The sequence below is a fragment of the Phoca vitulina genome, unplaced genomic scaffold, assembly GCF_004348235.1.
Source record: "Phoca vitulina isolate PV1807 unplaced genomic scaffold, GSC_HSeal_1.0 scaffold32, whole genome shotgun sequence".
Lineage (NCBI taxonomy): Eukaryota > Metazoa > Chordata > Mammalia > Carnivora > Phocidae > Phoca > Phoca vitulina.
This window is the reverse complement of record NW_022589735.1, coordinates 3,492,073-3,518,462: the sequence shown is the minus strand read 5'-3', so window position 1 is coordinate 3,518,462 and position 26,390 is coordinate 3,492,073. Positions and strand designations below refer to the sequence as shown.

The following is a 26,390-nucleotide window of genomic DNA, read 5'->3' as shown; positions in this document are numbered from 1 at the left end:
CTTATTTCCCTGGGGGAGGAGGGGTAGTTTTCTTAAAGAATTATTTGTTTCCACAATGGAACTGTACGCACTAGAATAATAACACTTTGCTTAACACTCAGGATATTGAGTCTACTGTAGACAACCCCCAGAGAAGGCCTGCCCCAAATCTAAAATTGGTCTTTCTTTCAGAATCAAAAGCACTATGTAATTTCAAGTTGTTCCATTAGCTGGATTTGTAGAAATGGTTTTATTTTCCCAGGAAAATTACTGTAGAAGTTCATTTTTCTGTTATTTAAGGTAGTCCTCTAAGCACCTTAATTATCTCACTGAATCCTTCTAAAGAGTCCTCTAAAATGCTGTATGCCTTCTACTTTACAGATTGGGGGGGGGGGAAGCTCAAGGCTTAAGTGACTTGTTCAAGATCCTATAATTGTGGAGCTGGGCTTCTAAGGCAGGTGGCCCAGGCCTGAGTCTACATTCTCAATCCCTTTCCTCCCGGGGCTGCCTGTGCCTCACGTGATCCTCTTACCTTGAGGACATCCAGCTGGCTTAGGGACCATGCTTGAGGATGGGCAGTGCAGGGGGGATACAGCAGCCACATCTGAGGCCCTGATGGGGTTGACTGCCCACTCCCTGCTCAGCGGGTTGCTGTGTGCATTACCAACCCCTGCTTGGAGAATGTGAGACAGAGCAAAGGGCACCCACCCTTTTAAAAGCCTTGGTTTTCTACAAAAGGGTCTTTACTGTCCAGAAACCAGTGAAGTAAGTATAGCACCTCCACCTCTGAGCTCTTCCAGAACCCTCTGCTTCCCCTTACTGTCAGTTCATGTTCATCAGATGCTAAGCAACTCGAGGGCAAAGAATGTGTTCAGTAGCCTCTGCCAGGGCAGGCAGGTAATAGGTGCTCAGTAAAAGCATGTGTTGAGAGAAGTTCTCTAGCTGCTGCAGAGTTTGGCCCTTCAAACATAAAAATCAGCTTTTAAATTTATTCCCATTGACACCTTATAACATGTCTTAGAAAACATCCCCCTTCTCAAGAGAGACTAGGGGACATAATGGGGCCTCTTCTTCGAAGGTCATGATTGAACCATCTCTATGATGGGGATGTCCTTAGGGGCTGCTGAGTAAAGCAAGATCATTTACGCTGACACTAAATGGCTCCACAGTTTTATATAGAATATTTTATGTAATAAGCATCAATTTTACAGGATATTAACATTTTACTACATGGCCAAGAGAAGCTTCCCGCTCACGGACCACCAAAGAAAAGTGCCGAGCTGGTTGGGCAGCAGTCTAAAGGTCAAGGCCCCACCTCCCCAACACCCATTTGGAAGGTTCTAGAGAAAAGGCACCTGCATCTGGTATGTAGAGGTGGAGGGGGGAAGAGAACAGCCCTTCTAGGTGGCCCCAAGCATGTGGGGCTTGTAAGGTTCCGTGGTTTCCTCTTCACAACTCCTGAACTGATAAAAACAACTCTCCCTCCTGTGGTCTTGTGGGCTAACCAAGCTTTGTTCCTTTGTATTCCCTTCACAGCAATTGCTTCGGGACATCAAACCTAAAAGCCTCTTTGGGGACCCAATCTGCTTCTGGCCAAGGGCAGGTCTTTTGCTAGCTCCCCAGCTGCCTGCAGGAGTCTCATGGGACTGGAGGCTGCAAGGAGAAGCTCTCTGCATATCAATCTGCTCTTCTTGAAAAGTTGTTCAGAAAGCCCGAGGGCTGGGCTGCTCCTAGAGGGTCCCAGGGAAAAGTTCCTCTACACCATCTGTGAATTAATTGTCCACAAACTCCCAAGGAAGCCTCCAGCAGGACTAGAAGAAGAAACTATCTTCCTTCTTCTTTCCCACAGACTCAACCACCTAAAACCACTCTTTGGATACTTAGATCCTGAGAAGCAAACACTATCTTTCCCTTAAACTATAAGATCCAAACTAGTAAAAGAATTGTCCCCTAGATCAATAAATCTCTACCAGTCTCTATAGCTACAAGTCTCAAAGAATAACCCAAAATTAAGGCGACTGTTCTTAACCACCCAAAGACCAGAGGGTGGTTGAGCTCTGGATCCTTACAGTTGCAAAACTCCCTATGTTTGAACAACTGTGTTATTGGGTAGGACATTCTGAGCCACTGGGCCACAGCGTGGAGAAGCCTACCCCTAATCGTCTTTGAGTTCAATGAGAGAGTCCATCAAGGTACAAAAATGCTCACCCACTCTGAGTTTTCTCTTTAGCTTACGAAGAGGCTCTGAATACGGGCTCCGCCAATGCACTGATGGAGGGGGGGATACATTATCGAAGATGTGTGGTACAGAGTTGCTTATGAAAGCTGAACATTAGGAATGACTTCAACGCTCCAAAATAGAGGCGTAATTACATAAATTCTGTTACTTGAGATCCTATGTAGCTAGTACAAAGTGCAATACTACTCAACAACATAGAAGGTCAAAGCATGTTGCTGAGTGATAAAAGCTCGTAAGACAGCCTGTGAAGTGTGTGTTGTATGTATATACAAAGACACATAGATGTTTGTTTTTTTTTTCTGTATGGCAAGGAAAAAAATGCAAGTATATGCCCCAACATGCTGACAGTTGTTAAAATGGTGGATTTTTAAATAGTTTTTGTACTTTCCAAAGTCTCTATACTAAACATAGGATAGTTCTGTGGCCAGACTTTAAAAAATTAAGTTGTTATATGGACGAGGGGGAAATGCTTGGGAATCAAGAAAATATTTTAAGTCGGTGTGTGCATTTAACATAGTGTTTCTTTGATTACCCCAGAAGGCTACTGTTAAATCAACAGTGTCTAGTCACTAAGGAAATATGGTACATAAAATGAAATCAATTAGTGAGAATAAAGTGGTCTTACTGCCTTGAGCTGCATCAGAGCTGGTGGGCTTAATGACCCTGTTGGCATCCTCGTGAAGGGCTCCAAACCAGTCTTTCAGCCGGGACGCGAGGTTCCTCAACTCCTTATCTGTGCAGGCTGCAGTAAAGCAAAGGAAAGAAACAGTGAGTCCATGGACTTTCTTCTCTTGTTAGCTCTCTGCCCTCAATATGCAATGCTATCCACAAAGCCATGCTCAAAACAAACCTCCCTCTCCAACTATGATGCAGTGCCTTATCCCCACTTGAAAAACAGCCCAAAGATGCTGCAATCGCAGGTAAGGAGCACGACAGAAAGCCTGGACTCCTGGGGTAAAGCAGCATTGCTCAGAACTGAATCTGGACTGCCTCTGAGCTGTTAAAACCAATGCTAACAGTCTCAGAGTCGTGCACCGGCCTCCAAAGACTAAAAGATCCCTCTTGCTAACCCGATAGAACTTGCTACTGCAGTTGGCCAGAGATGACATTTCCCACTAAACTCATGCCAAGAGATTAACACTCAGGAAGAGCAAATGTCCTTAGTGAGAGGCTGCCTGGAACACCAAGAGATCCCAGTAACAACAGACTATCAATTTTGTTTTAGCCCAACGTCGGGATTTGTGCACATAGCCTATTCTGCTGGCCTTTTGGCAGAGAGACTTGACTTTCCCCTATAGACAGACAGATGCCACCTTCATCCAAGAGTCCTTCCTATTTGCATGCAGCCCATCTCTAACTATGAGGCTCATCTTTTAGGGTACATGGTAGGAACTGGGGCCAAGGAATACTTCGGGGAACAAGAAGAAAACCTAAATGGGATGGATGGGTAGGGGGGTGCACACTCTGTGAAGGTCTCCTAGGGTGCTGATGAAAGACTTGAGGGGGAAAATCCCCAGAGGAGGAACAACGGTGTGGAAAAAGGAGCTGATTTAGCCTTGCTTCCAGATATCACCCTAATTCTGGGTATAGAGACTCCTAATGAAGGGTCCAGACAGTGGCCCACTTCTAAGAGGCAGAAAAACTAGCCTTTAGCATCTGGAGGGTAAGAAATTGGAAACCCAAGGGGCCAAAATCCCAATAAGAATGGACAAAGACACAAACCCACAACAGTTGCCTTGCCCAAATTCTAAAGCTACAGGAGACAGGGAGCATAGAAGTCAAGCAAAACACCATTATAATGCAGAGCCAAGTTCTAAATATCTAATGCAGCTGATGGGATGTAGATTAAGGCTGGACTCTACTGGTCTAGAGAGACTGTTAGCATCAGGCTCTTTACTGAAAGGCACGCGGGCGATGATGCATGAGTAGACAGTCTTGCCAAAACTCCAGTCCAGCCTTTAATCAATGCACACTCTCACTGAATTGAAGGCATAAGCCCCCATCTGCCTCCCAGAGAAGAGAATAGTATCATACAGATCTTCCCCCTCATTTTTACAACCCATGTCTGCTTTCAAGAAAAGCCCATCTTTCCTTAGCCTAGAGTTTGGGGCTTGACAGAGAATAGAGCCGAACTTAACAGACCTCGGGTGGAAAGGTCTTCCTGACTCTCCATTGTGGTGGGTGGACAGACCCAGGCTGGGTCTGTGGAGTCTTAGTGCTCTCCTAACCGCTGTCCTCATTCCAGCCAGGATCCAGATCTACACTGGGCCAGGCATGGAGTGTACACATTATTTGCACTCATGTTATTAAGGACCTCAAGATACTTGGCCTTGCTTTCAACAACCAGGACATGACTCTATCTTAAAACACCAGCCAGGAAATGGCACCAAGAACTGTCTTTAGAGGCAGCAGAGTGTAAGAGCTCTGGGCTCACAGTGCCTGGAATGAATCCCAGCTTTACTACTGCCTGGCTGGGTGACCCCAACAATTCCCAACTTCTCAGCACCTCAGTATCCTCAGCTCTAAACCCAGAATACCACTATGTGACCATGAGTTCGACCAAGTATGTAAAGGGCTTACAAAGCAATTGGTATGTAACAATTACTCGGCATGTGCCAGCCATGATTTAATGGATGGTTTACAGGTAAGCTCAGAGCATTTATCACAGCATTCAGAAAACCAGTAAGACAAATGCACCTCAACAAAACTGGCTTTGTCCACATGAGACGCTGGGGAAAATGGATACCTGTACTATCTAGCACAGTTACCATTAGCCAGATGTCCCTATTTAAATTAATAATTTAAATAAATTTTTAAAAAAAGTTAAAATAGAGTTTTCCAGTCACACCCACCCCACTGAACAGTCACACGCGGCTGGGGACGCCATGGCAGACAGCACAGGTACAGAGTGTCTCCCAAGAGCCGGATAATATGGGATGACATCAGCTATCCCTTTGGGATTTCCAACTTTTTGGAGGTTCATCATGATATCCTGATATCTGTTATCTCTACTGCTTCCCTTTGGTGTTTTTCAGTTTTTTGTTTATTTTAGAGAGAGGGAGAGAGATCTAGATCTCATGACCCTGAGATCATGACCTGAGCCGAAACCAAGAGGCAGACGCTCAACTGCTCAACGGACTGCACCACCCAGGTGCTCTGCCACCCTTTGGTGTATAAAGATGGGCTGAGGAAGAAGATCCCACGCCCGCTCAAGCCAGGAACCAGCATCTCGTGCTAAGCCACGCACACAGCCAGGAGGGGGCTGTGACTCATGGGTTTGCCTCAGGAGCAGGTCCACAGGGACACGCTGACTGACAGCCCCGACTCGGAAGCTCGGGAAAGAGCCCTCACTCTCATGACTCTTCAGATGCCAAGCGGCTCGTATCGGGAGAGGATGTGGTCTGTTTTCCTGATGGGAGTGGGATGTGGGCTCTAGAGTGAATCTCACATTTGAAAATGGAAAATTAATAGCATCTATTTCTTCTCAATTGCCATGCACACCATCTATTCTAAATGTTCTCCGAGCAGAGAAAATTGCCAAGTCAACTTGCAAGGGAAATGAATCCCCGTCTCACACTGCAGGATAAATTAGTCAGTCATGTTTAACTAAACCCTGACAGATGTGCAGGTAATCTGTATCTTTAGAAGGCTGCTGAATTTCCCACCGGCTTTCCAAAGTACACAGGCTCTGGATGGCTGATGGAATCAGGCACTGGAATCTCAAAAGAGCTAATGTGTCACTCAGGGAGAAGTGCACAAGCAAAATGCCACTGGCTTGGGTGGAAAGAGATCAGAAAGCCAGGACAAAGACAGGAGGCACTCAATTAGTGGGCCCTATTCACTTGCTGTGTCCTCCACTGAATGGTCCTTATGGGGACAAAGTCTGGCACAGTTGGCCTGGAGCTGGATACATCCCAGAGGAAAAAAAATAAAGATGACAGCCTGCAGAGCACTATTTGTTCAGATTGGGGATTCTAGCCACCAAAGACATGCTGACAATGGGTGGGAGGTGGGGGAGGGGGAGGATGACTGCTTTTAAAGGTGCCTGTCGTAGCCCCTGATAAAGGGATGAACTGAGGATTGATGTTTTCAGAAATGGGGGACTCAAAGGGTACCTCCCACACACTCAGTTCCTTCCTGGGGAAAAATAACTTTTGGGAAAACGAAAACCTTTATAAAACCAAATCCACCTGCCATTTTCACTCGGTGCCCTGAGGTGGACCGATCCTTGTGATTTCTCAAGAGGGGGATCTGAATCTGAGCTCTCCTCTCCTCCTGGTGACAGAAGCTGGTACTCAGGCCATGAGCATCAGCATCCTCAGAGGAAGAGATGGTGCTGTCCTGGGAGAGGACTCGGTTCACTCACACAGGCTGGGACCTGACCTCCTTGGCCACTGGGTTACTTTCCGGAGTGAATGAGGCCAGCCAGTCCTCTTTGTTTCCCACCTCTCCTTCTCTTCCCTCCTGCCTTCCACCTGGGCTTCAGCTCACTTCCTCCTGAGTGTTCCTGCCAGCATCCTATTCCTCTGTGATTCCGTAACTTGCCTTCTTGTTTCCCACAGGTTACTCCCCATCTTTCTTACAGGACTTCAGCCTGCTCCGGCATGGCTGGAATGTGGGCAGCATCCCCTCCTCCTGCGGTCAGCAAATGGCACTACCAGGCCCTCCTATCTGCATGGCACACACCTGGGAAGTGTCCGGATTCCTACAGAAAGTTCCCCGCTTCTTGCTCTCTCCACTGCCTTCATTCCTGTCCTCATCCCCAGCATTACCTCCCACCAAGAAGGCTGGATCGCGATTCTAATTGGTCTCTGTCTTTTCCCCCACTTTCCCCTTCTCCTTTCTCCAAAGTGCTCTTTCTAAAGTGATCAAATCACTTTTGTGCTTAGCTATTTCAGAGACTCATCCCCCTGCCGGCAAATCCAAATCTGTCAGGTGGCCTGTGCATGGATCACGGTGCCCTGGGCCACCTCTGGTCTCCCTCCTCTCCTCCCTGGGCTCCGTGCCCCACTCTCCACCCTGAGCACCCTCCTCTCCTTATCTTGCTAATGCCAATGTCTCCATCAGATCTCTCAAGAGGACTTCCCTAACCCTCATGGGAGGGGAGTTTCCCTCTTAAAGCCTTCCAGTGTCTTGCTCCTCGGATGGTATTCATCACACCTGTACCTCCTCCTTCACTGTCCCTCTTCCCTTCTAGATAGTAGCAGCAGAAAACAGTCTGGCTCAGCTCATGGGGCCTAGCATCTTAGGCAGCCAGTTCCTGGCATGAGGAATGCTCTCGACACATACTTAACTAACTGCGCATATTATGACCCTCTTGTTGCCTTTTGCAAACTTCAATTTATCCGTCTGCAAAATGGCGTAATAAAGCTCAGCTCATAGCATTATTGCATGGAATAAGATAACATCAGTAAAACATAGCTCACAGCTACTGGCGTATAGCAGGGACTTCACAAATTTATGTTCCTCTTCCCATATCCCAACTGTCTGCATAATGTGTTACCATTTTATCCTTATGCGCTTTTTTTTAAGCCTCAGGAGATGCTTTTGATATAGAAAACAATATCTCTCCTTTACTTATTTTGCAGGTGGGTCAGTACAAGTCCACAAGATTCGACTTGCAATGTATGTCTGCTTTCTCCCAAAGAGAAAAGCTACATGATGGGAGGGTTTGGCCTGACTTCCCTGGGCCTGTATTCTCAGCACTGACCAAGGGTGGATATCTAGTTTTTCAAAACAGAGGTTTTTTTTTTTTTTTTAAGATTTTATTTATTTGAGAGAGAGAGAATGAGAGACAGAGAGCACGAGAGGGAAGAGGGTCAGAAGGAGAAGCAGACCCCCCGCCGAGCAGGGAGCCTGATGTGAGACTCGATCCCGGGACTCCAGGATCATGACCTGAGCCGAAGGCAGTCGCTTAACCAACTGAGCCACCCAGGCGCCCAAAACAGAGGTATTAAAAGAACACAGGAATGCACGAACACACTGGTTGCAAGCTCCCAAAGTCAGGCTTTGGATCCAGGCTGTTTTCTTGCTGGGCTGCCCCTGCGTGCCGGACTGGCTCCTTGCATTGCCTGGGCTTGTGGGGAGCCAGTACTAACTGAGGCAATTAATAGACTTGGTCCCTTTTCTGGGTTGGAAAAAATCAAAACCTCAGGCCCCCTGTAAAAGGGGCTCTGCCAATGATGCAGGTGAGGCAGCCGGCTGAGTACCAGAGGGATGAATTCAGGCTCGGCCTTCCCTAGCTCTGGCGTGAGAACAGCGTCCTGCGGAAGGGGCGCATAGCCTGCTGCCTTCCTGTTATGCTCCCAGAAGCATGGGTCACATGTGCAGCCGCTGGGGCTTCATTAGAGAAAAGTATAGCGCCACTGCACATTACTCCAAAATGTACAAAAAGACAGCTTTCTCCCCCAGGAAAGCACAGCACTCAGACAGAGAAGGGCCCAGGTAATGTGGTGCTCTCCCAGTGGACTTCTCCTGTCTGTTTGGAAAATATGAACAAAATGCAATAAGCAAGTGTAAATAAGGCACATACAGCCTCTGTGGAAGGTCGACAGCCCAGGGAAGGAAACGGGATCGCTTTCTCCACCTGGGCACCAACTCCCCGCTCTACCCAAGGCCTGGAGGTTTAAGGGGCTTGGGCTAGACTGGATTTGAATGCAGACGGTGTTCAAACAAAGCAGGAGGACAGCATGAGTGACCCAACTTATGGGTGTGAGAAGGAGGCCCTGGGGCCAATACCAGAGGGCAGAGAAGCTGTCCCGGGGTTCCTGCAGCCCTGGTGAGGCCCTGAGGGAGGAAGAAGGGGTGCTCTCATCTAGTGCTATCTGCTTGTGGGGCAGTGAGCCTGGGCAGGAGGTCCTGCGGGAGAGAGAGGGCTGCTGCTCAAGTGTCAGTGATGGGTTCTCCCTGCCCCTGGCCACCATGGTGCCATCTTCCCTGTCTCCTTCAGACAAGGCCAAAGGCCAGCGAAGAGCTGGTGAGGAAGTTTCAAACAGGTAATGGTTCTGGAAGGGGAGGGGGGGCAGGAAATCCAAGCTTCTTTGAAAAGTGCTCCCAAAGGTGGGAACTGGTCTTTCAAGCTGGTCTTGGCTTACTGAGGACTCTGGGGGATGAAGGACAGTCTATAAAGGCCCCTCGGAGGATTAGACAGAAAACCAAAGGCAAGGAGACAACCAGAAGGATAAAACATACTTGGATGATAGAAAGTGCAGGTAGGGACAGAAATTCTGTACTCACAGCTACAGTGTTAATATCTAATAGAGCGAGCAATAGCAAGTGAGCGTTCGTGTGTGTGTGCACGCGCGGATGTTAAAATCCTAACTGAAGCTCCATTTGAACACCCAACTGGGGCTGTTTGAAAATGGCAAATCTGACACGCAAGCATAAACCTCTGCCAGGGCACCAATTACTTGTATACTCTTGTAACTCATGAAATCCTTCAGCTGAAGAGCCAAACAAGGAAACACGCCACCTGTCACAGGGACCCACTGCCTTCTGCCACCCAGGCCTCACAGAACGCTTAGTTCAGGGTTCCGGAAGAAATTAATATGAAAACAGCTAGAATTTAATTTATAAACTTTAGTGCCTCTGAAAGTAATTAAGGAGTTGGGCCAGACCAGAGTTCTCTCCAGAGCGGGGTTGGGAGGCCTTCTCAGAAAGGGAGACCTTTGAAAGTAATCTTCTTCAGCCCTCCTAGGTGCTGTTGTGCTTAATTATTTCATCAAAGCAACACTGGATCAGTGCACTCAGAGTGCATGCAATTAGTATCTTCTGTAAAAAGTCCAGCTGAGCCTTCTTCAGGGCAGAGATGAGAGGATGAGCAGAGCCAGAATTGGAGCGACCACAAGGATGCCATGTCATCCTCAGGTAGATTGCAGCCTCCTCCTCCCGAGTAGGCCTGGGGCCCTCATGCTGTTGCACGCTGAGCATGCAGCAAGTGGTACAGGGTTGGGGATGTGTGTAGAAATGCTGAGAAGGGGTGCTGCCCTTTGTGGGAGCTGGAACGAGCGGGAGAATGAGCAAGGCTACAATCCCCCAGGAACATACGCTGTAGTAAACTGGAACTCAGAGGTGAGGGTTGATTCTGCTGAGCAGGGTTTCAAAAGCAGGCACCAGACCCTGTTTAAAGGGATCCTGGGGCAGCAGGAGAGCAAAACGAGACTCTGGAGAAAGCCAGAGCTGAGCCAGGTCTGCTCTGTCATCCTAGCTGCAACCGGCCAAGTGACTGCTCCAGTCTTCAGCTTCCTCATGGGCAGATGCAGCATGAGGAACTCAGAGGACTATGGGAGGACTGCACCGGAATGCACTCAGCACTCCGGAGTGCTTGGTGCTGATGCTGTCCGCGTTTGTGGACACGGGGCAGCACTGTGATCCACCAAAGGGCAAAGTATGGAAATCAGGATCACACAGGTGGCATTTTCAAATCAGATGGCCGCATGAAGCTAGCCAGTAAGATATGATTCCCCTCTGTTTTTTTCCAGAGGTTAGGTGACATCTCCAAGGTCCTACAGATGGTAAATGGCAAAATGGAGATTCAAATCCAGGTCTCTGAATCTGAAGGTCACTTGATCGGCTCTCATACCACAATCCCAGCTTCCTGCACCTCTCTTGCACCCAGTCCCCTGGCAGGCCCAGAGCCTCTTCCACCAGGTAAAGATCATGCACATGAGTGCAGGAGCCCGAGCAGACCTACACTCCTTCCCCGGCACACAAACAGGTGGGTGGTCCTGTGGCTGAGAGCCCAGGCTTGCGGGTCTGACAGCCCTGGGTTTGAATCCCAGCTCCCAGTGCATGAGCTGTTGTTCTCCACCTAAGTCCCTGCTCTTCTCTAAGCCTCTTTTTTTTTCCATAGGTAAAACAGGGATACTAAGAGTATGAGCCTCCCCAGTTGCAGTGAGGATTTGCTGTGAAGATTAAGCCTTCAGAAACCAACAGGCAGCCACGCCCACCTTCCCTTCTGAGTAACTCACAGAGCTGGGAGTGCTCACCTCTGGGAGGGAATAGATAATAAACTCCCAGCCTAAGCAGATTTAGTGACTGGAAACAACCAAGTTTTCCTGAGGGGATTTCTAAAGCTTAGATGAGGTGAATCCCCATTTCTAATTGGTGATCATCTAACAGAGATTCGAGCCAGGTTACACCTGCTCAAATTAAATTGCGTTATTATATGTAAATCCAGTTTTTACTTTTCAGCGCCTAAAACATCAGTCTATATGTATGTTCTCTTGTCCTGGGAGAATGCACCATTTTATGCAAAAACAGGCCTGAGCAAAGGAATTAGGGCCCCATTATTCAGAAGCTTGCTAATAAAGTCCTTCCTAAAAAGCAATCTTTGCAAGAGCTTAAAATACTGACATTAAACTCGGAGGAAAATGAGTTAAACTAATTAATGGTAGAACCTACAAGCAAAGATGGATAAATTTCCCCATCAACCCCATTACAACTATTCTTAGTAACCTGATTTGAGGAGACTTTAATGTTTCCCTTGATTCGAATGATAATCCTTCATCTGGAAAAAGAAATACATTTAGAACTTACACAACATTTGTAAATGTGCATTAGCGGAGTAACACTTATTTTTCCCGCTGAATAATCTAGAGCAGGGAGGTTAGCTAGATGAAATAAGCTTTTAAAGCTTCGGATAAAATCCATAGCCTTTTCTATACTCCAGGGTAAAAAAAAAAAAAAAAAGCGGATGTGCAAACCATTGGTTGGAAATGCCAATCCTGGCTTTAACCCTGCCTGTTTTCCAGGCACTGGGGAGGCATTTCCTTACATGGGAATCTGGAAAAGATTAGCAGTGCTGTAGAAAACAGCCCCATAACCTGCAGTTTCACTGCAAGACCTCATGGCCCTGGACTAATAAAGACACAATTAGAGAAATGACAACTGCTCTTTTTAGCTAAAACAGCAACGGCAGGTGCTTGGGGACAAGCTGTGGGATACAGGCTCAACCCAAACTTCTTCGAGTAGCAGGAGTGGGCACAGCCCTGGGACAGGGGTCCGGTTGGTGATGGTCAGTCCCTGTGGGGGCCATCCCACTGAAATGAGGCAGACGGACAGTCACTTTGCATTTTGTTTATCTATTAGCTCAAGTGGCCGATGACAGTCTGGGAAGGCTTCCAAGAGAAGGCGGGGCCTGAGCTGAGGTCAAGTGCAGGGAGGACTCAGAAAAGGAGAAGATAGTCCAGAGAGGTCTTCGGAATAATGAGGAAGCCAATTTGAACGAAGTGACTGTTGGAGTTTTTAAAGCTGATTTATGCTTAAGATTAGCTCTGCTAGGATTCAACACACCAACTTTAGCATGATTAAATCTAATTCTAAATCATAAACATATATAAAAATCAAACATATATAAATGTGTGTGTATATAAATGCATATAAATGTAAAATGCTCTGTGTATCTGTTTAAAGATATTCCAATATATTAGAGATTATATAAATGCTTAACATGCATTTCAAGGACCATCTTCTAACCAAGTGGCACTCACAGCTCCAGGACTAATACATAAACCTAAATCTGCAAGAGGTTTTAGGGACAGAAAACATTTTTTGTTTTTTTTGTTTTTTTTGAGAGACAGAGAGAGCAAAAGCAGGAGCATGAACAGAGGGGAGGAGCAGAGGGAGGGGGAGAATCTGAAGTAGGCTCCATGTCCAGTGTGGACCCTGACATGGGGCTTGATCTCACAATGCTGAGATCATGACCTGAGCTGAAATCAAGAGTCAGATGCTTAACCAGCTCAGCCACCCAGGCCTGCCCCAGAAAACATATTTTTAGGGTGCTAATAAGATGCACCTCCACTCCTACTTGGCAATTTGTGTCGTTTACACACTGAAATTCAACATCCAAGTCTGGGCATTATTAAATGTAATTTAAGTTTCTATGTTTTTCAACACCCAGCATCAGTACACACATGTATTTTTTACCCTTAAACATGAAACAAACTTATCTTGTTATTTAATGGGTTAGGAAGCCACAAAAGATTGGTGGAGGATGTGAATGCCAAGCTTGGGACTGGAGATCTGATCCTGATGGTCTAGGATGTGTACAGAACCTGGGATCGCCTCTGTAGTTTGGGGGTGAGGAGGTTGCCAGTGCACCTTCCTTCACAATTAGGTGGGGCACCAGGAGTAGATTTGGGCCAAAATACAGAGAAACATGAGCTCTTCTTAAGTTTATTTCCTCTCACCACTGCTCCCTCTCTTAGACCAGAGTGGATGGTGATGTGGGTATATGGACGGATGGGATGGAAGGTGGCACCACACCCTTCTTATGACAAAGGTCCACCAGTGCCTCCAGGGCTGCCAGAGTCTGAGGTAAGAGGGTAGAGGTTGGAGCTGGGATTGAAAACTCCCATTTGGAACTGAGGCCAGAACAGAATGATCCTGAGGATGCCTGGAGCAGACATGGCATGGCATCTTCACTTTCATGGTGGACAAACTGACAGACAATCCAGATAGATAAAGCAGAATCTGAGGAAGAACTGCCTCCAGAAACCATAAAGGGTGTCTTAAGCTATTCCAAATCTGGCCAGGTTCAGTGTTGGACTCCCTATTCCTCTCACCCTTCAGATCATGTAACTCACTCTAAATTTACCTCCACTCTGGAAGCCTGAGGGCATAAATGGGTATAGCAACCCAGCCAGAAAAGAAGATGGTATCCCAGCCCCATGGGACCTCCTGTGTGTTCTGAGAGGACTTTGTGCCTGGCACAAAGATGAAATAGTAGCTACATCGAAATTGCCTGTTTAGAGACCTAGTATCGAACAAGGCAGCATGACAAAGCTAGCAGTTTCCCTCTTCCCCTCCTAAATATCATATGATCAACAATACAGACAGAATAAAATCATAAATCCCATTTTGAGTAAAACTACAAGAGAGACATAGAGTCTCTAGCTTTCAACAATATACCAGAAGCCACCTAGACTGAAGTAAAATGTCCAGGGCCAATTTTTTTTTTTTTTTTAAAGATTTTATTTATTTATTTGAGAGAGAGAGCATGAGAGGGGGGAGGGTCAGAGAGAGAAGCAGACTCCCTGCTGAGCAGGGAGCCCGACGTGGGACTCGATCCCGGGACTCCAGGATCATGACCTGAGCCGAAGGCAGTCGCTTAACCAACTGAGCCACCCAGGCGCCCCTGTCCAGGGCCAATTTAAAAAAAATCAAAAATATGTTTCTAACAGGCGAAGAGCTCCTCCTGAAGTCACAGACCACTATTTCCTGTCGAGCAAGGACTAAGGTATCTAAAGGAAAGGATGGGGTCCAGATCAAGCAGAAGCTGCACGGGAAGAAAAAACCAATAAAAAAGGCAGAAAAAGAGTGAAGTGGCCCAGGGCAGCTGGTCTCAGTAAATGCCCACATAATTGTTCTTCCTGTAAGCAAGAGGCTCACTCCAAAGTTCAGCTTTGGTTACAGCAAAAGAACTGGAAAAAGGATGAGCAGAGCTGCTTCAGAGAAACAGAAAAGATAGAAAACACAGAGCAGCCATTTTATCAGGAAGCCCTTTCACAGGTGACTCCATGAAGCAGAAGGCTTGTATTGTGAAGTCTACAAAGACAGATGGTTCCTCCCTTCCATCTACTGGACTCCCTTTGAAATAGGCAGGCCAGTCAAGTCTAACTTATTCCAATAATACGTATTTTTTAAAAGATGCTGGCATGTTCATTTATATAATATATGAAGAAACTATAGAAAAGAGCAGTAAAACTTGGCACAGAACACTCAGCAGAAAAAATGGAAAGGGTGAAAATGTGGACCAAGTATAACACCTTAAATTTAAATTTAATTAAAATGAAACAATTGAGAGAGGAGGAACAAGATGGCAGAGGAGTAGGAGACCTAAATTCTCGTCTAGTCCCAGGAATTCAGCTAGATAGGTATCAAACCATTCTGAACACCTACACACGCAACAGGAGATTGAAGAAAAAAATAGCAACTCTCTGAACAGAAAAGAGACTACTTTCTGGAAGGTAGGACGTGTGGAGAAATGAATCTGAGGCGATATTTGGGAGGATAGATGGCGGGGAGGGGCCCTCCATCAGCAACTACTGGCAAGTGATAGAGCAGCAGAGCACAAAATCGGAACTTTTAGAAGAGGACGTCCCTCCAGTGGCTAAGCGGGGGGTGGAACCCTCACGGGACAATGTGGTCTCAGGACCCTTGGGGTCACAGGAAGACCGGGGGTGCCTGAGTGCGGCAGAGTTCCCAGGGATCAGAGCAGGGAAGCCGGCTGCAGAGACGGAGCGGAGGCGCAGGCTCTCAGCTCGGGGTTGCCATAAACAGTGATGCGGGGCACAGTGGGGCCACTGCTCCTCCAGCAGGGACGCAACATGCGGCAGATCCGGGGAGACTCCCCTTCCTCCCCCGGGAGGCGTGGCGCGGGAGCGCACCGCAGGGATCTGCTGGGTTTGGAGACTCCACATGGGGTCGGGTGCCAGAGATAGAAACGCGCGGTCACAGGCCGGGTGAGCACGGAGTATGGCCGGAGACCGGGGAGAAGGGGGTGACTGACTGCTTTTCTCTGGGGGTGCACTGAGGAGCGGGGCCCCGAATTCTCGGCTCCTCCAGGGTGGAGATTGGGAGGCTGCCATTTTCACTCTCGGCCTCCAAAGCTGTATGGAAAGCTTGCAGGGAACAAAAGCTCCCGAGAGCAAACCCGAGCAGATTACTTATCCCGGACCTGGCAAGGGCGGGGCAATTCTGCCTCCGGCAAAGACATTTGGAAACCATGGCAACAGGCCCCTCCCCCAGAAGATCAGCAAGAACAGCCAGCCAAGACCAAGTTTACCGATCAATGAGAACGGCAGAACTCCAGCACTAGGGGAATATAGCACATAGAATTCATGGCTTTTTTCCCCTGATTTTTTAGTCTTTCAAAGTTAATTTTTATAATTTTCTTTATTTTTTCTTTTTCTATTTTTTGTGAATTTTTCTTTTTCCCCTTTTCAACCAACATCTTATCAATCCCTTTTTTAAAAATTTCTTTTTTAATTTTCATTTTTAGAGTCATATTCTATCCCTTCATTGTAGTTAACCATATTTTTTGTATAAATTTCTCTCTTTAAAATTTTGGGAAACAGTTTTTTCTAACAGACCAAAATATACCCTAAATTTCCTAGTGTATAGCTTTGTTCTAGTCTCCTGCCTGATCACATTCTCTCCCCGCCTTTTTAAAATTTTTCTTCTTTTTTTCAATCAACTTATCAATTCCTTTTATGAAATCTTTTATAATTTTCATTTTTACAGTCATATTCCATCCCTTCATCGTATTTACCCTTATTTTTGTACATATATAAGTTTTTCATTCTTTAAAATTTTGGGAGGCACTTTCTTCTAACAGACCAAAATACGCCCAAAATCTAGTGTGTGGCTCTGATCTATTCACTAGATCACTAGCCTGATCATATTCTTTTTTTTTTTTCCTTTTCCTTTCTTTTCCCCGAGTTTTGGGTCTCCTCTGATTTCTTTAGTGTATGTTTTCCTGGGGTCATTGTTACCCTTTTAGCATTTTGTTCTCTCATTCATCTATTCTCCTCTGGACAAAATGACAAGATGGAAAAACTCACCTCAAAAAAAAAAAGAACAAGAGGCAGTCCCAACTGCCAGGGACCTAATCAATACGGACATTAGTAAGATGTCAGAACTAGAGTTCAGAATGACGATTATAAAGACACTAGCTGGGCTTGAAAAAAGCATGGAAGATACTAGAGAATCCCTTTCTGGAGAAATAAAAGAACTAAAATCTAACCAAGTCGAAATCAAAAAGGCTATTAATGAGGTGCAATCAAAAATGGAGGCTCTAACTGCTAGGATAAATGAGACAGAAAAGAGAATTAGTGATATAGAAGACCAAATGATAGAGAATAAAGCAGCTGAGAAAAAGAGAGATAAACTTCTACTGGATCACAAGGGCAGAATTCAAGAATTAAGTGATACCGTAAGACGAAACAATATTAGAATAACTGGGATCCCAGAAGAAGAGGAAAGAGAGGGAGGGGCAGAAGGTATATTGCAGTAAATTACAGTGGAGAACTTCCCTAATTTGGGGAAGGAAACAGGCATCAAAGTCCAGGAGGCACAGAGAACCCCCCTCAAAATCAATAAAAATAGGTCAACACCATGACATCTAACAGTAAAACTTAGAAGTCTCAGAGACAAAGAGAAAATCCTGAAAGCAGCTTGAGACAAGAGGTCTGTAACCTACAATGCTAAAAATATTAGATTGGCAGCAGACTTATCTAACAGAGACCTGACAGGCCAGAAAGGACTGGCATGATATATTCAGAGCACTAAACGAGAAAAATATGCAGCCAAGAATACTATGTCCAGCTAGGCTGTCACTGAAAATAGAAGGAGAGATAAAGAGCTTCCAGGACAAACAAAAACTAAAAGAATTTGCAGACACCACACCAGCTCTACAGGACATATTGAAAGGGGTCCTCTAAGCAAAGACAGAGCCTAAAAGTAACATAGACCAGAAAGGAATAGAGACAATATACAGTAACAGTCACCTTACAGGCAATACAATGGCACTAAATTCGTATCTTTCAATAGTTACCCTGACTGCACAGGGTATCAGATTGGATAAAAAAAAACAAGACCCATTCATATGCTGCCTGCAAGAGACAAACTTTAGACCCAAAGACACCCCAGATTGAAAGTCAGGGGGTGGGAAAACATTTACCATGCTAATGGACACCAAAAGAAAGCTGGGGTGGCAATCAGACAAATTAGATTTTAAACCAAAGACTATAATAAGAGATGAGGAAGGACACTATTATTAGGTCTAATCCAACAAGAAGATCTAAAAATTGTAAATATCTATGCCCCTAACATGGGAGCAGCCAATTATATAAGCCAATTAATAACAAAATAAAAAAAAAACACATCGACAACAGTACAATAACAATAGGGGGCTTTAACACCCCCCTCACTGAAATAGATCATCTAAGCAAAAGATCAACAAGGAAATAAAGGCTTTATGACACACTGGACCAAATGGACTTCACAGATATATTCAGAACATTCCATCCCACAGCAACAGACTACATATTCTTCTCTAGTGCCAATGGAACAGTTTCCAGAATAGATCACATCCTAGGTCACAAATCCGGTCTCAACTGGTACCAAAAGACTGGGATCATTCCCTGCCTATTTTCAGATCACAATGCTTTGAAACTAGAACTCAATCACAAGAGGAAAGACGGAAAGAACTCAAATACATGGAGGCTAAAGAGCATCCTACTAAAGAATGAATGGGTCAACCAGGAAATTAAAGAAGAACTAAAAAAATTCATGGAAACCAATGAAAATGAAAACACAACTGTTCAAAATCTTTGGGATGCAGCAAAGGCAGTCCTAAGAGGAAAGTATATAGCAATACAAGCCTTTCTCAAGAAACAAGAAAGGTCTCACATACACAACCTAATGCTACACCTAAAGGAGCTGGAGAAAGTACAGCAAATAAAGCCTAAACCCAGCAGGAGAAGAGAAATCATAAAGACCAGAGCAGAAATCAATGAAATAGAAACCAAAAGAACAGTAGAACAGATCAACGAAACTAGGAGCTGGTTCTTTGAAAGAATTAACAAGATTGATAAACCCCTGGCCAGACTTATCAAAAAGAAAAGAGAAAGGACCCAAATAAATAAAATCAGGAATGAAAGAGGAGAGATCACAACCAACAGCAAAGAAATACAAACAATTATAAGAACATATTATGAGCAACGATACACCAGCAAATTAGACAATCTGGAAGAAATGGGTGCCTTCCTAGAGACGTATAAACTACCAAAACTGAACCAGGAAGAAATAGAAAACCTGAACAGACCCAAAACCAGTAAGGAAATTGAAGCAATAATCAAAAATCTCCCAACAAACAAAAGCCCAGGGCCAGATGGCTTCCCAGGGGAATTGTACCAAACATTTAAAGAATTAATACCTATTCTTCTGAAACTGTTCCAAAAAATAGAAATGGAAGGAAAACTTCCAAACTCATTTTATGAGGCCAGCATTACCTTGATCCCAAAACCAGACAAAGACCCCATCTAAAAGGAGAATTACAGATCAATATCCTTGATGAACATGGATGCAAAATTCTCACCAAAATACTTCCCAATAGGATCCAACAGTACATTAAAAGGATCATTCATACGACCAAGTGGGATTTATCCCTGGGCTGCAAGGTTGGTTCAACATCTGCCAAATCAATGTGATACAATACATTAATAAAAGAAAGAACAAGAACCATATGATCCTCTCAATAGATGCAGAAAAAGCATTTGACAAAGTACAGCATCCTTTCTTGATTAAAACTCTTCACAGTGTAGGGATAGAGGGTACATACCTCAATATCATAAAAGCCATCTATGAAAAACCCACAGTGAATATCATTCTCAATGGGGAAAAACTGAGAGCTTTCCCCCTAAGGTCAGGAACATGGCAGGGATGTCCACTATCACCCCTGCTGTTCAACATATTACTAGAAGTCTTAGCGTCAGCAATCAGACAACAAAAAGAAAGAAAAGGCATCCGAATCAGTAAAGAAGAAGTCAAACTCTCACTCTTTGCAGATGATATGATACTTTATGTCGAAAACCCAAAAGACTCCACCCCAAAACTGCTAGAACTCATACAGGAATTCAGTCAAGTGGCAGGATATAAAATCAATCCACAGAAATCAGTGGCATTTCTAAACACCAACACGAGACAGAAGAAAGAGAAATTAAGGAGTCGATCCCATTTACAATTGCACCCAAAACCATAAGATACCTAGGAATAAGTCTAACCAAAGAGGCAAAGAATCTGTACTCAGAAAACTATAAAATACTCATGAAAGAAATTGAGGAAGACACAAAGAAATGGAAAAACGTTCCATGCTCATGGATTGGAAGAACAAATATTGTGAAAATGTCTATGCTACCTAGAGCAATCTACACATTCAATGCAATCCCTAGCAAAATACCATCCACTTTTTTCAAAGAAATGGAACAAATAATCCTAAAATTTGTATGGAACCAGAAAAGACCCCAAATAGCCAGAGGAATGTTGAAAAAGAAAAACAAAGCTAGTGGCATCACAATTCCGGAATTCCAGCTCTATTACAAAGCTGTCATCATCAAGACAGTATGGTACTGGCACAAAAACAGACACATAGATCAATGGAACAGAATAGAGAGCCCAGAAATGGACCCTCAACTCTGTGGTCAACTAATCTTTGACAAAGCAGGAAAGAATGTCCAATGGAAAAAAGACAGTGTCTTCAACAAATGGTGTTGGGAAAATTGGACAGCCACATGCAGAAGAATGAAACTGGACCATTTCCTTACACCACACACAAAAATAAACTCAAAATGGATGAAAGACCTACATGTGAGACAGGAGTCCATCAAAATCCTAAAGGAGAACACAGGCGGCAACCTCTTTGACCTCAGCTGCAGCAACTTCTTCCTAGAAACATCGCCAAAGGCAAGGGAAGCCAGGGCAAAAATGAACTATTGGGACTTCATCAAGATAAAAAGCTTTTGCACAGCAAAAGAAATAGTCAACAAAGCCAAAAGACAACTGACAGAATGGGAGAAGGTATTTGCAAATGACGTATCAGATAAAGGGCTAGTATCCAAAATCTATAAAGAATGTATCAAACATGGGACGCCTGGGTGGCTCAATTGGGTGTCTGCCTTCAGCTTGAGTTATAATCCCAGGGTCCTGGGATCAAGTCCCACAACAGGATCCTTGCTCGGCGGGGAGCCTGCTTCTCCCTCTGTCTGTTACTCCCCCTGCTTGTGCGCTCTCTCTCTCTCTCCCCGATAAATAAATAAAATCTTAAGGAAAAAAAAAAAAGAACTTCTCAAACTCAACACCCAAAGAACAAAGAATCCAATCAAGAAATGGGCAGAAGACATGAACAGACATTTCTCCAAAGAAGACATCCAAATGGCCAACAGACACATGAAAAAGTTCAACCACACTCAGCATCAGGGAAATACAAATCAAAACCTCAATGAGATACCACCTCACACCAGTCAGAATGGCTAAAATTAACCAGTCAGGAAATGACAGATGTTGGCAAGGATGCTGAGAAAGGGGAACCCTCCTACACTGTTGGTGGGAATGTAAGCTGGTGCAGCCACTCTGGAAAACAGTACGGAGGTTCCTCGAAAAGTTGAAAATAGAGCTACCATATGACCCAGCAACTGCACTACTGGGTATTTACCCCAAAGATACAAATGTAGTGATCCGAAGGGGAATGTGCCCCCCCAGTGTTTACAGCAGCAATGTCCACAATAGCAAACTATGGAAAGAGCCAAGATGTCCATCGACAGATGAATGGATGAGAAGATGTGGTAAATATATACAATGGAATATTATGCAGCCATCAAAAAACCCCCGAAATCTTGCCATTTGCAATGACGTGGATGGAACTAGAGGGTATTATGCTAAGTAAAATAAGTCAGTCACAGAAAGACAAATCATATGATCTCATGGATATGAGGAATGAGAAACAAGACAGAGGATCATAGGGGAAGGGAGGAAAAAATGAAACAAGATAAAACCAGAGAGGGAGACAAACCATAAAAGACTCTTCATCGGTGGGGGGTGGGTTGCATGGGGTGGCTTGGTGATGGACACTGGGGAGGGTATGTGCTATGGTGAGTGCTGTGAATTGTGTAAGACTGATGAATCACAGACCTGTACCTCTGAAACAAATAATACATTATATTAAAAAAAAAAAAGAAGAAGACAGTAGGAAAGGAAAAATTAAGGGGGGGAATAGGAGGCGGAGCCCAACCATGACAGACTATGGACACTGAGAAACAAACTGAGGGTTTTGGAGGGGAGGAGAGTGGGGGGATGTGTTAGCACAGTGATGGGTATTAAGGAGGGCACGTATTGCATGGAGCACTGAGTGTTATATGGAAACAGTGAATCATGGAACACTACATCAAAAACTATTGATGTAATGTATGGTGACTAACATAATAAAATAAAATTTAAAAAAAGTAAAAAATAAAGTGAACCAATCACCTTTATGAAGAAAGAAAATAAAACAATATACAAGAACTCACAGATGAAGAGACGCTAGAGGAAATGGCATGTGAGCATTTAGATACCAGGAGGAAAAAAGTAGGAACCAAAACCAACATCATAAAAATGAAGGCACAATGAAAAAAAGCACAAAGGAGCGCAGACACTGGAAAACTCAGTAAGAGAGAAGGATGCCAGAAATTACAGCAGTGAACAATATGACAAGGAAAGATGGAAGAAATTATAAAGGATTAGAAAGTAAATGACAGAGAAGAGGCAAAGGAATTCCTCCACATATATAATGGAAGCCTCTGAAGAAACAAGAGAAAACAATGGAACAGTGAATATATTTAAAATATTTAAATATATAACGTGGGGCGCCTGGGTGGCTCAGTCACTTAAGCATCTGCCTTTGGCTCAGGTCACGATCTCAGGGTCTTGGATTCAATCCCCACACCAGGCTCCCTGCTCAGTGGAGAGTCTGCTTCTCACTTTCCCTCTGCTCCTCCCCCTCCCCCCCAGCTCGTGTGCTCTCTCTCTCTCAAATAAATAAAATCTTAAAAATATATATATACCATTCCTGAAATAAAAGAAGAGATGAACCTACATATTAAAAAGGCACAGCACTAGCCAGGGCAAAATCAACCTGGAATGGCCATTACTAAGATCTATTCTAATGAAGTTACTGGATTTTAAAAATAAATACTGACACAGCAGCAGAAAAGATATCCAAGAAACATATGAGAGAAAAAATATCAAGGCTGCTTTCAGATTTCCAAATAGCAATATTCAAAACCAGAATCTAATAGAGCAACATCTAGAAGAAAGTCAAGAAAATGTTGAACCAAAACTTCTATATCCACATGAACTACCTACTAAGAGTAAATACTACAGAAAATCAGGTTTAAGCATATAGTACCTTGGGGAGTATGGTTCCCATGAGCCCTCCAAAGGAGCTAGTGGAAGACTCACTGTAGTCAACTATGGAGAGGACGTGGGAAATGCATTTATTTATGAATGAACAAGGCTGGAGATTAGAGTGACAGATAAGAATGCAGAGAGGAAAAGAAAAAAAGGGGAAGGAAGAAGATGCATTGTAGGGCAAACATGCTGATTGCCTCATATATAGTAGTTTAGGGATTAGATAAAAGCATCAAAAAATGACAAATCAAGTAACAAAAGAGTGAATATGTTCTATAGAACAAAGGAAAACCCTGAGAGGAAATTTATGTTAACTATTATCAAGTGACAGAAGCGAGGTGAAGTGAAAACAGGGGAAGGAAAGAGAAAGGGAGAATACTATTAATATTGCCATTTAAAGTGATAACATTCCTGATTGTCAGAGGAATTATACACATGCCCCCACACACACAGAAAATAGAACACACAGCGGAAAAAAATAATAAAGGAAGACAGAACCAGAAATAACTGTGCTGATAGAACCAAACATATTTTTTTACATCAATAAATCTAAATGGGTTAAATTTGCCTCTTAAAAGGATAAGATTTTATTTTCAGACTGGGTCACAGAGAAAAACCCAACTTCCATACAGATAACAAGAGACATGTAACAATGTCAAAGTGATTCAGAAAGGTTGCTAGATATGTTTTCTTTTACAAGATTGTATTTATTTATTTGAGAGAGCAAGTGAGTGAGCACACATGAGTAGGGGGAGAAGCAGAGGGAGAGGGACAAGCAGACTCTGTGCTGAGCATGGAGCCCAATGCAGGGCTTGATCTCACAACCCTGAGATCATGACCTGAACCAAAACCAAGAGCCAGACACTTAACTGACTGAGCCACCCAGGCGCCCCAGTTGCTAGATATATTTTGACTCCAAAATCCCACTTTAGGACTATGTAAGTATGCACATATGCACATTTGAAGTAACATATATATGGCTATCCATTACAGCATGACTTGAAATAGCAAAAGGCTGGAAATAACTGAGATGTATGGTTAAATCAATTATAGTACATCCGCCTGATGGAAAACTCTTTAACAGTTATATGTATGATATGCAAGGATTTCCAAGATACTTTAAGTTAAAAAAGCAAAGTGTATCATATGCTACTATCTGTATTAAAAGGGGGAAAATAAGAATGTGAACTTGCTACTTTAAGATACACCAAGAACCTCTTCAAGGATATATAATAAACTAATAAGAATGGCCTCTGTTTGCTACCCTACAACCCAGCAATTGCACTACTGGGTATTTACCCCAAAGATACGATGTAGTGAACGTGCACCCCAATGTTTATAGCAGCAAGGTCCACAATAGCCAAACTATGGAAACAGCTAAGATGTCCATCAACAGATGAATGGATAAAGAAGATGTGGTATGTATATACAATGGAATATTATGCAGCCATGAAAAAGAAAACCAAAATCTTGCCATTTGCAATGACGTGGATGGAACTAGAGGGTATTATGCTGAGCGAAATAAGTCAACCAGAGAAAGACAAGTATCACATGATCTCACTGATATGAGGAATTCTTAATCTCAGGAAACAAACTGAGGATTGCTAGGCGGGATGGGGTGGCTGAGTGATAGACATTGGGGAGTGTATGTGCTATGGTGAGCACTGTGAATTGTGTGAGACTGATGAATCACAGACCTGTACCTCTGAAACAAATAATACATTATATTTTAAAAAAGAAAAGATAGTAGAAAGGGAAAAATGAAGGGGGGGAAATCAGAGGGGGAGAGGAACCATGAGAAACTATGGACTCTGAGAAACAAACTGAGGGTTCTAGAGGGGAGGGGGGTGGGGGGATGGGTTAGCCCGGTGATGGGTATTAAAGAGGGCACGTATTGCACGGAGCACGGGTGTTATACGCAAACAATGAATCATGGAACACTACATCAAAAACTAATGATGTACTGTATGGTGACTAACGTAACATAATTAAAAAAAAAAAAAGAACGGCCTCTGTTTTATGGAGAGTGGGAGCTGGACAGACAGTAGACAGGAACGGGAGGGAGAATTCCTGTACTCCTTGTAATACTCTTCCGTTGTGATGTCAATATATACTTCCTTGAAAAATTAAAGTCTGTTCCTTGTCTGGTTCCCCCACAAAACCCTCTGTCTCCTTGGCACTGAGCTCAAGGCGCAAAACCACAGGTGTCCAGGTGAGGTTTGTTGACCGGAAGAACAAACGAACAAAGCAAGGAACAGATGTAGCACGGGGTGAGAGCCCCACTGCTATGACCGCATCGAGTCCTGCGAGCCGTATAACTCAGGACAGTGGGCGCCACCCCATCAGTTCCAATGCCATGTGCTAACATTTTTTCTTTTTAACCCAAAGGGGAAAAATAATCCCTAAACCCTGGATTTTTTAAATCAATATAATCTATGTGCTGTTCTCCATCGTGTCCTGTGACCTTGGACAGGTCTAAATCCAATTCCAGCACTCCCTGAGTCCGACACTCTGGGGGATGCAGAGGTGATTAAGACACTGCCCCTGCCTGGTGCTCAGTCTCTTCTCTCCTTATTTGTAAAAGGAGGTTTTCCCTCTACTGAGTTGGTAGAATTTTCACAATAAAGACCCAAGCTGCTTTCTCTCCCCGAACACTCTTTCCTGGAGAACCAAGGTTCAGTTCAAGTATGTGTTCATCTGCGGCATCTTCCCACCACCCTCCAGGAGGATCTGACTGCCCCCTTTTGGGGTATGCCCAGGGCCTCAAACTTCTGGTTCTGCTTTTCTGTACTATACTACTACCTGTTTTGTCCCTTCTGGGCCCTGAGAGCCGACATGGCAAGGATTCTGCAACAGCCCCAAGTATAATTATCCCCAGTTCCTGGCACAGTGTCTGGTTACAAATAGGCATGGATATATGTTTGCTAAGGCACCAAGAAAATAATACGAATACTTGGAGCTCTGGGAAAACACTGCCCCCATCACCGTAAAAACACCCAGAATAAACATAATGAACAGGTCAAGTAAAAAAATGCTGGTTGTGTGCCACTGAGGATGGGTGCAGGGGCGAGTCCTAAGTACCACCAAGACAGATAACTTCCAGGCAGAAGACTGGACTGTGTGGAGGCAAGAGGCAGGGAGACACACACACGTGTGTGTTAATGGCGACTGTATATAGAGACACACGCTGTCTCTGTGAAGCCTCGGGATGCCTGGGAAGGGAATC

General features: G+C 44.3%; 1 protein-coding gene across 2 annotated transcripts in view; it reads right to left on the bottom strand.

The window, feature by feature from the left end:
• The window catches only part of SPOCK1 (SPARC (osteonectin), cwcv and kazal like domains proteoglycan 1), a 525,232-nt gene that overhangs the window by 28,670 nt on the left and 470,172 nt on the right, over window positions 1-26,390 (bottom strand). For both annotated transcript variants that reach the window (XM_032425035.1, XM_032425034.1), the window contains one exon: window positions 2,844-2,960. In XM_032425035.1, the coding sequence (XP_032280926.1) occupies window positions 2,844-2,960 (117 nt within the window). The remainder of the gene's footprint in view (window positions 1-2,843; window positions 2,961-26,390) is intronic.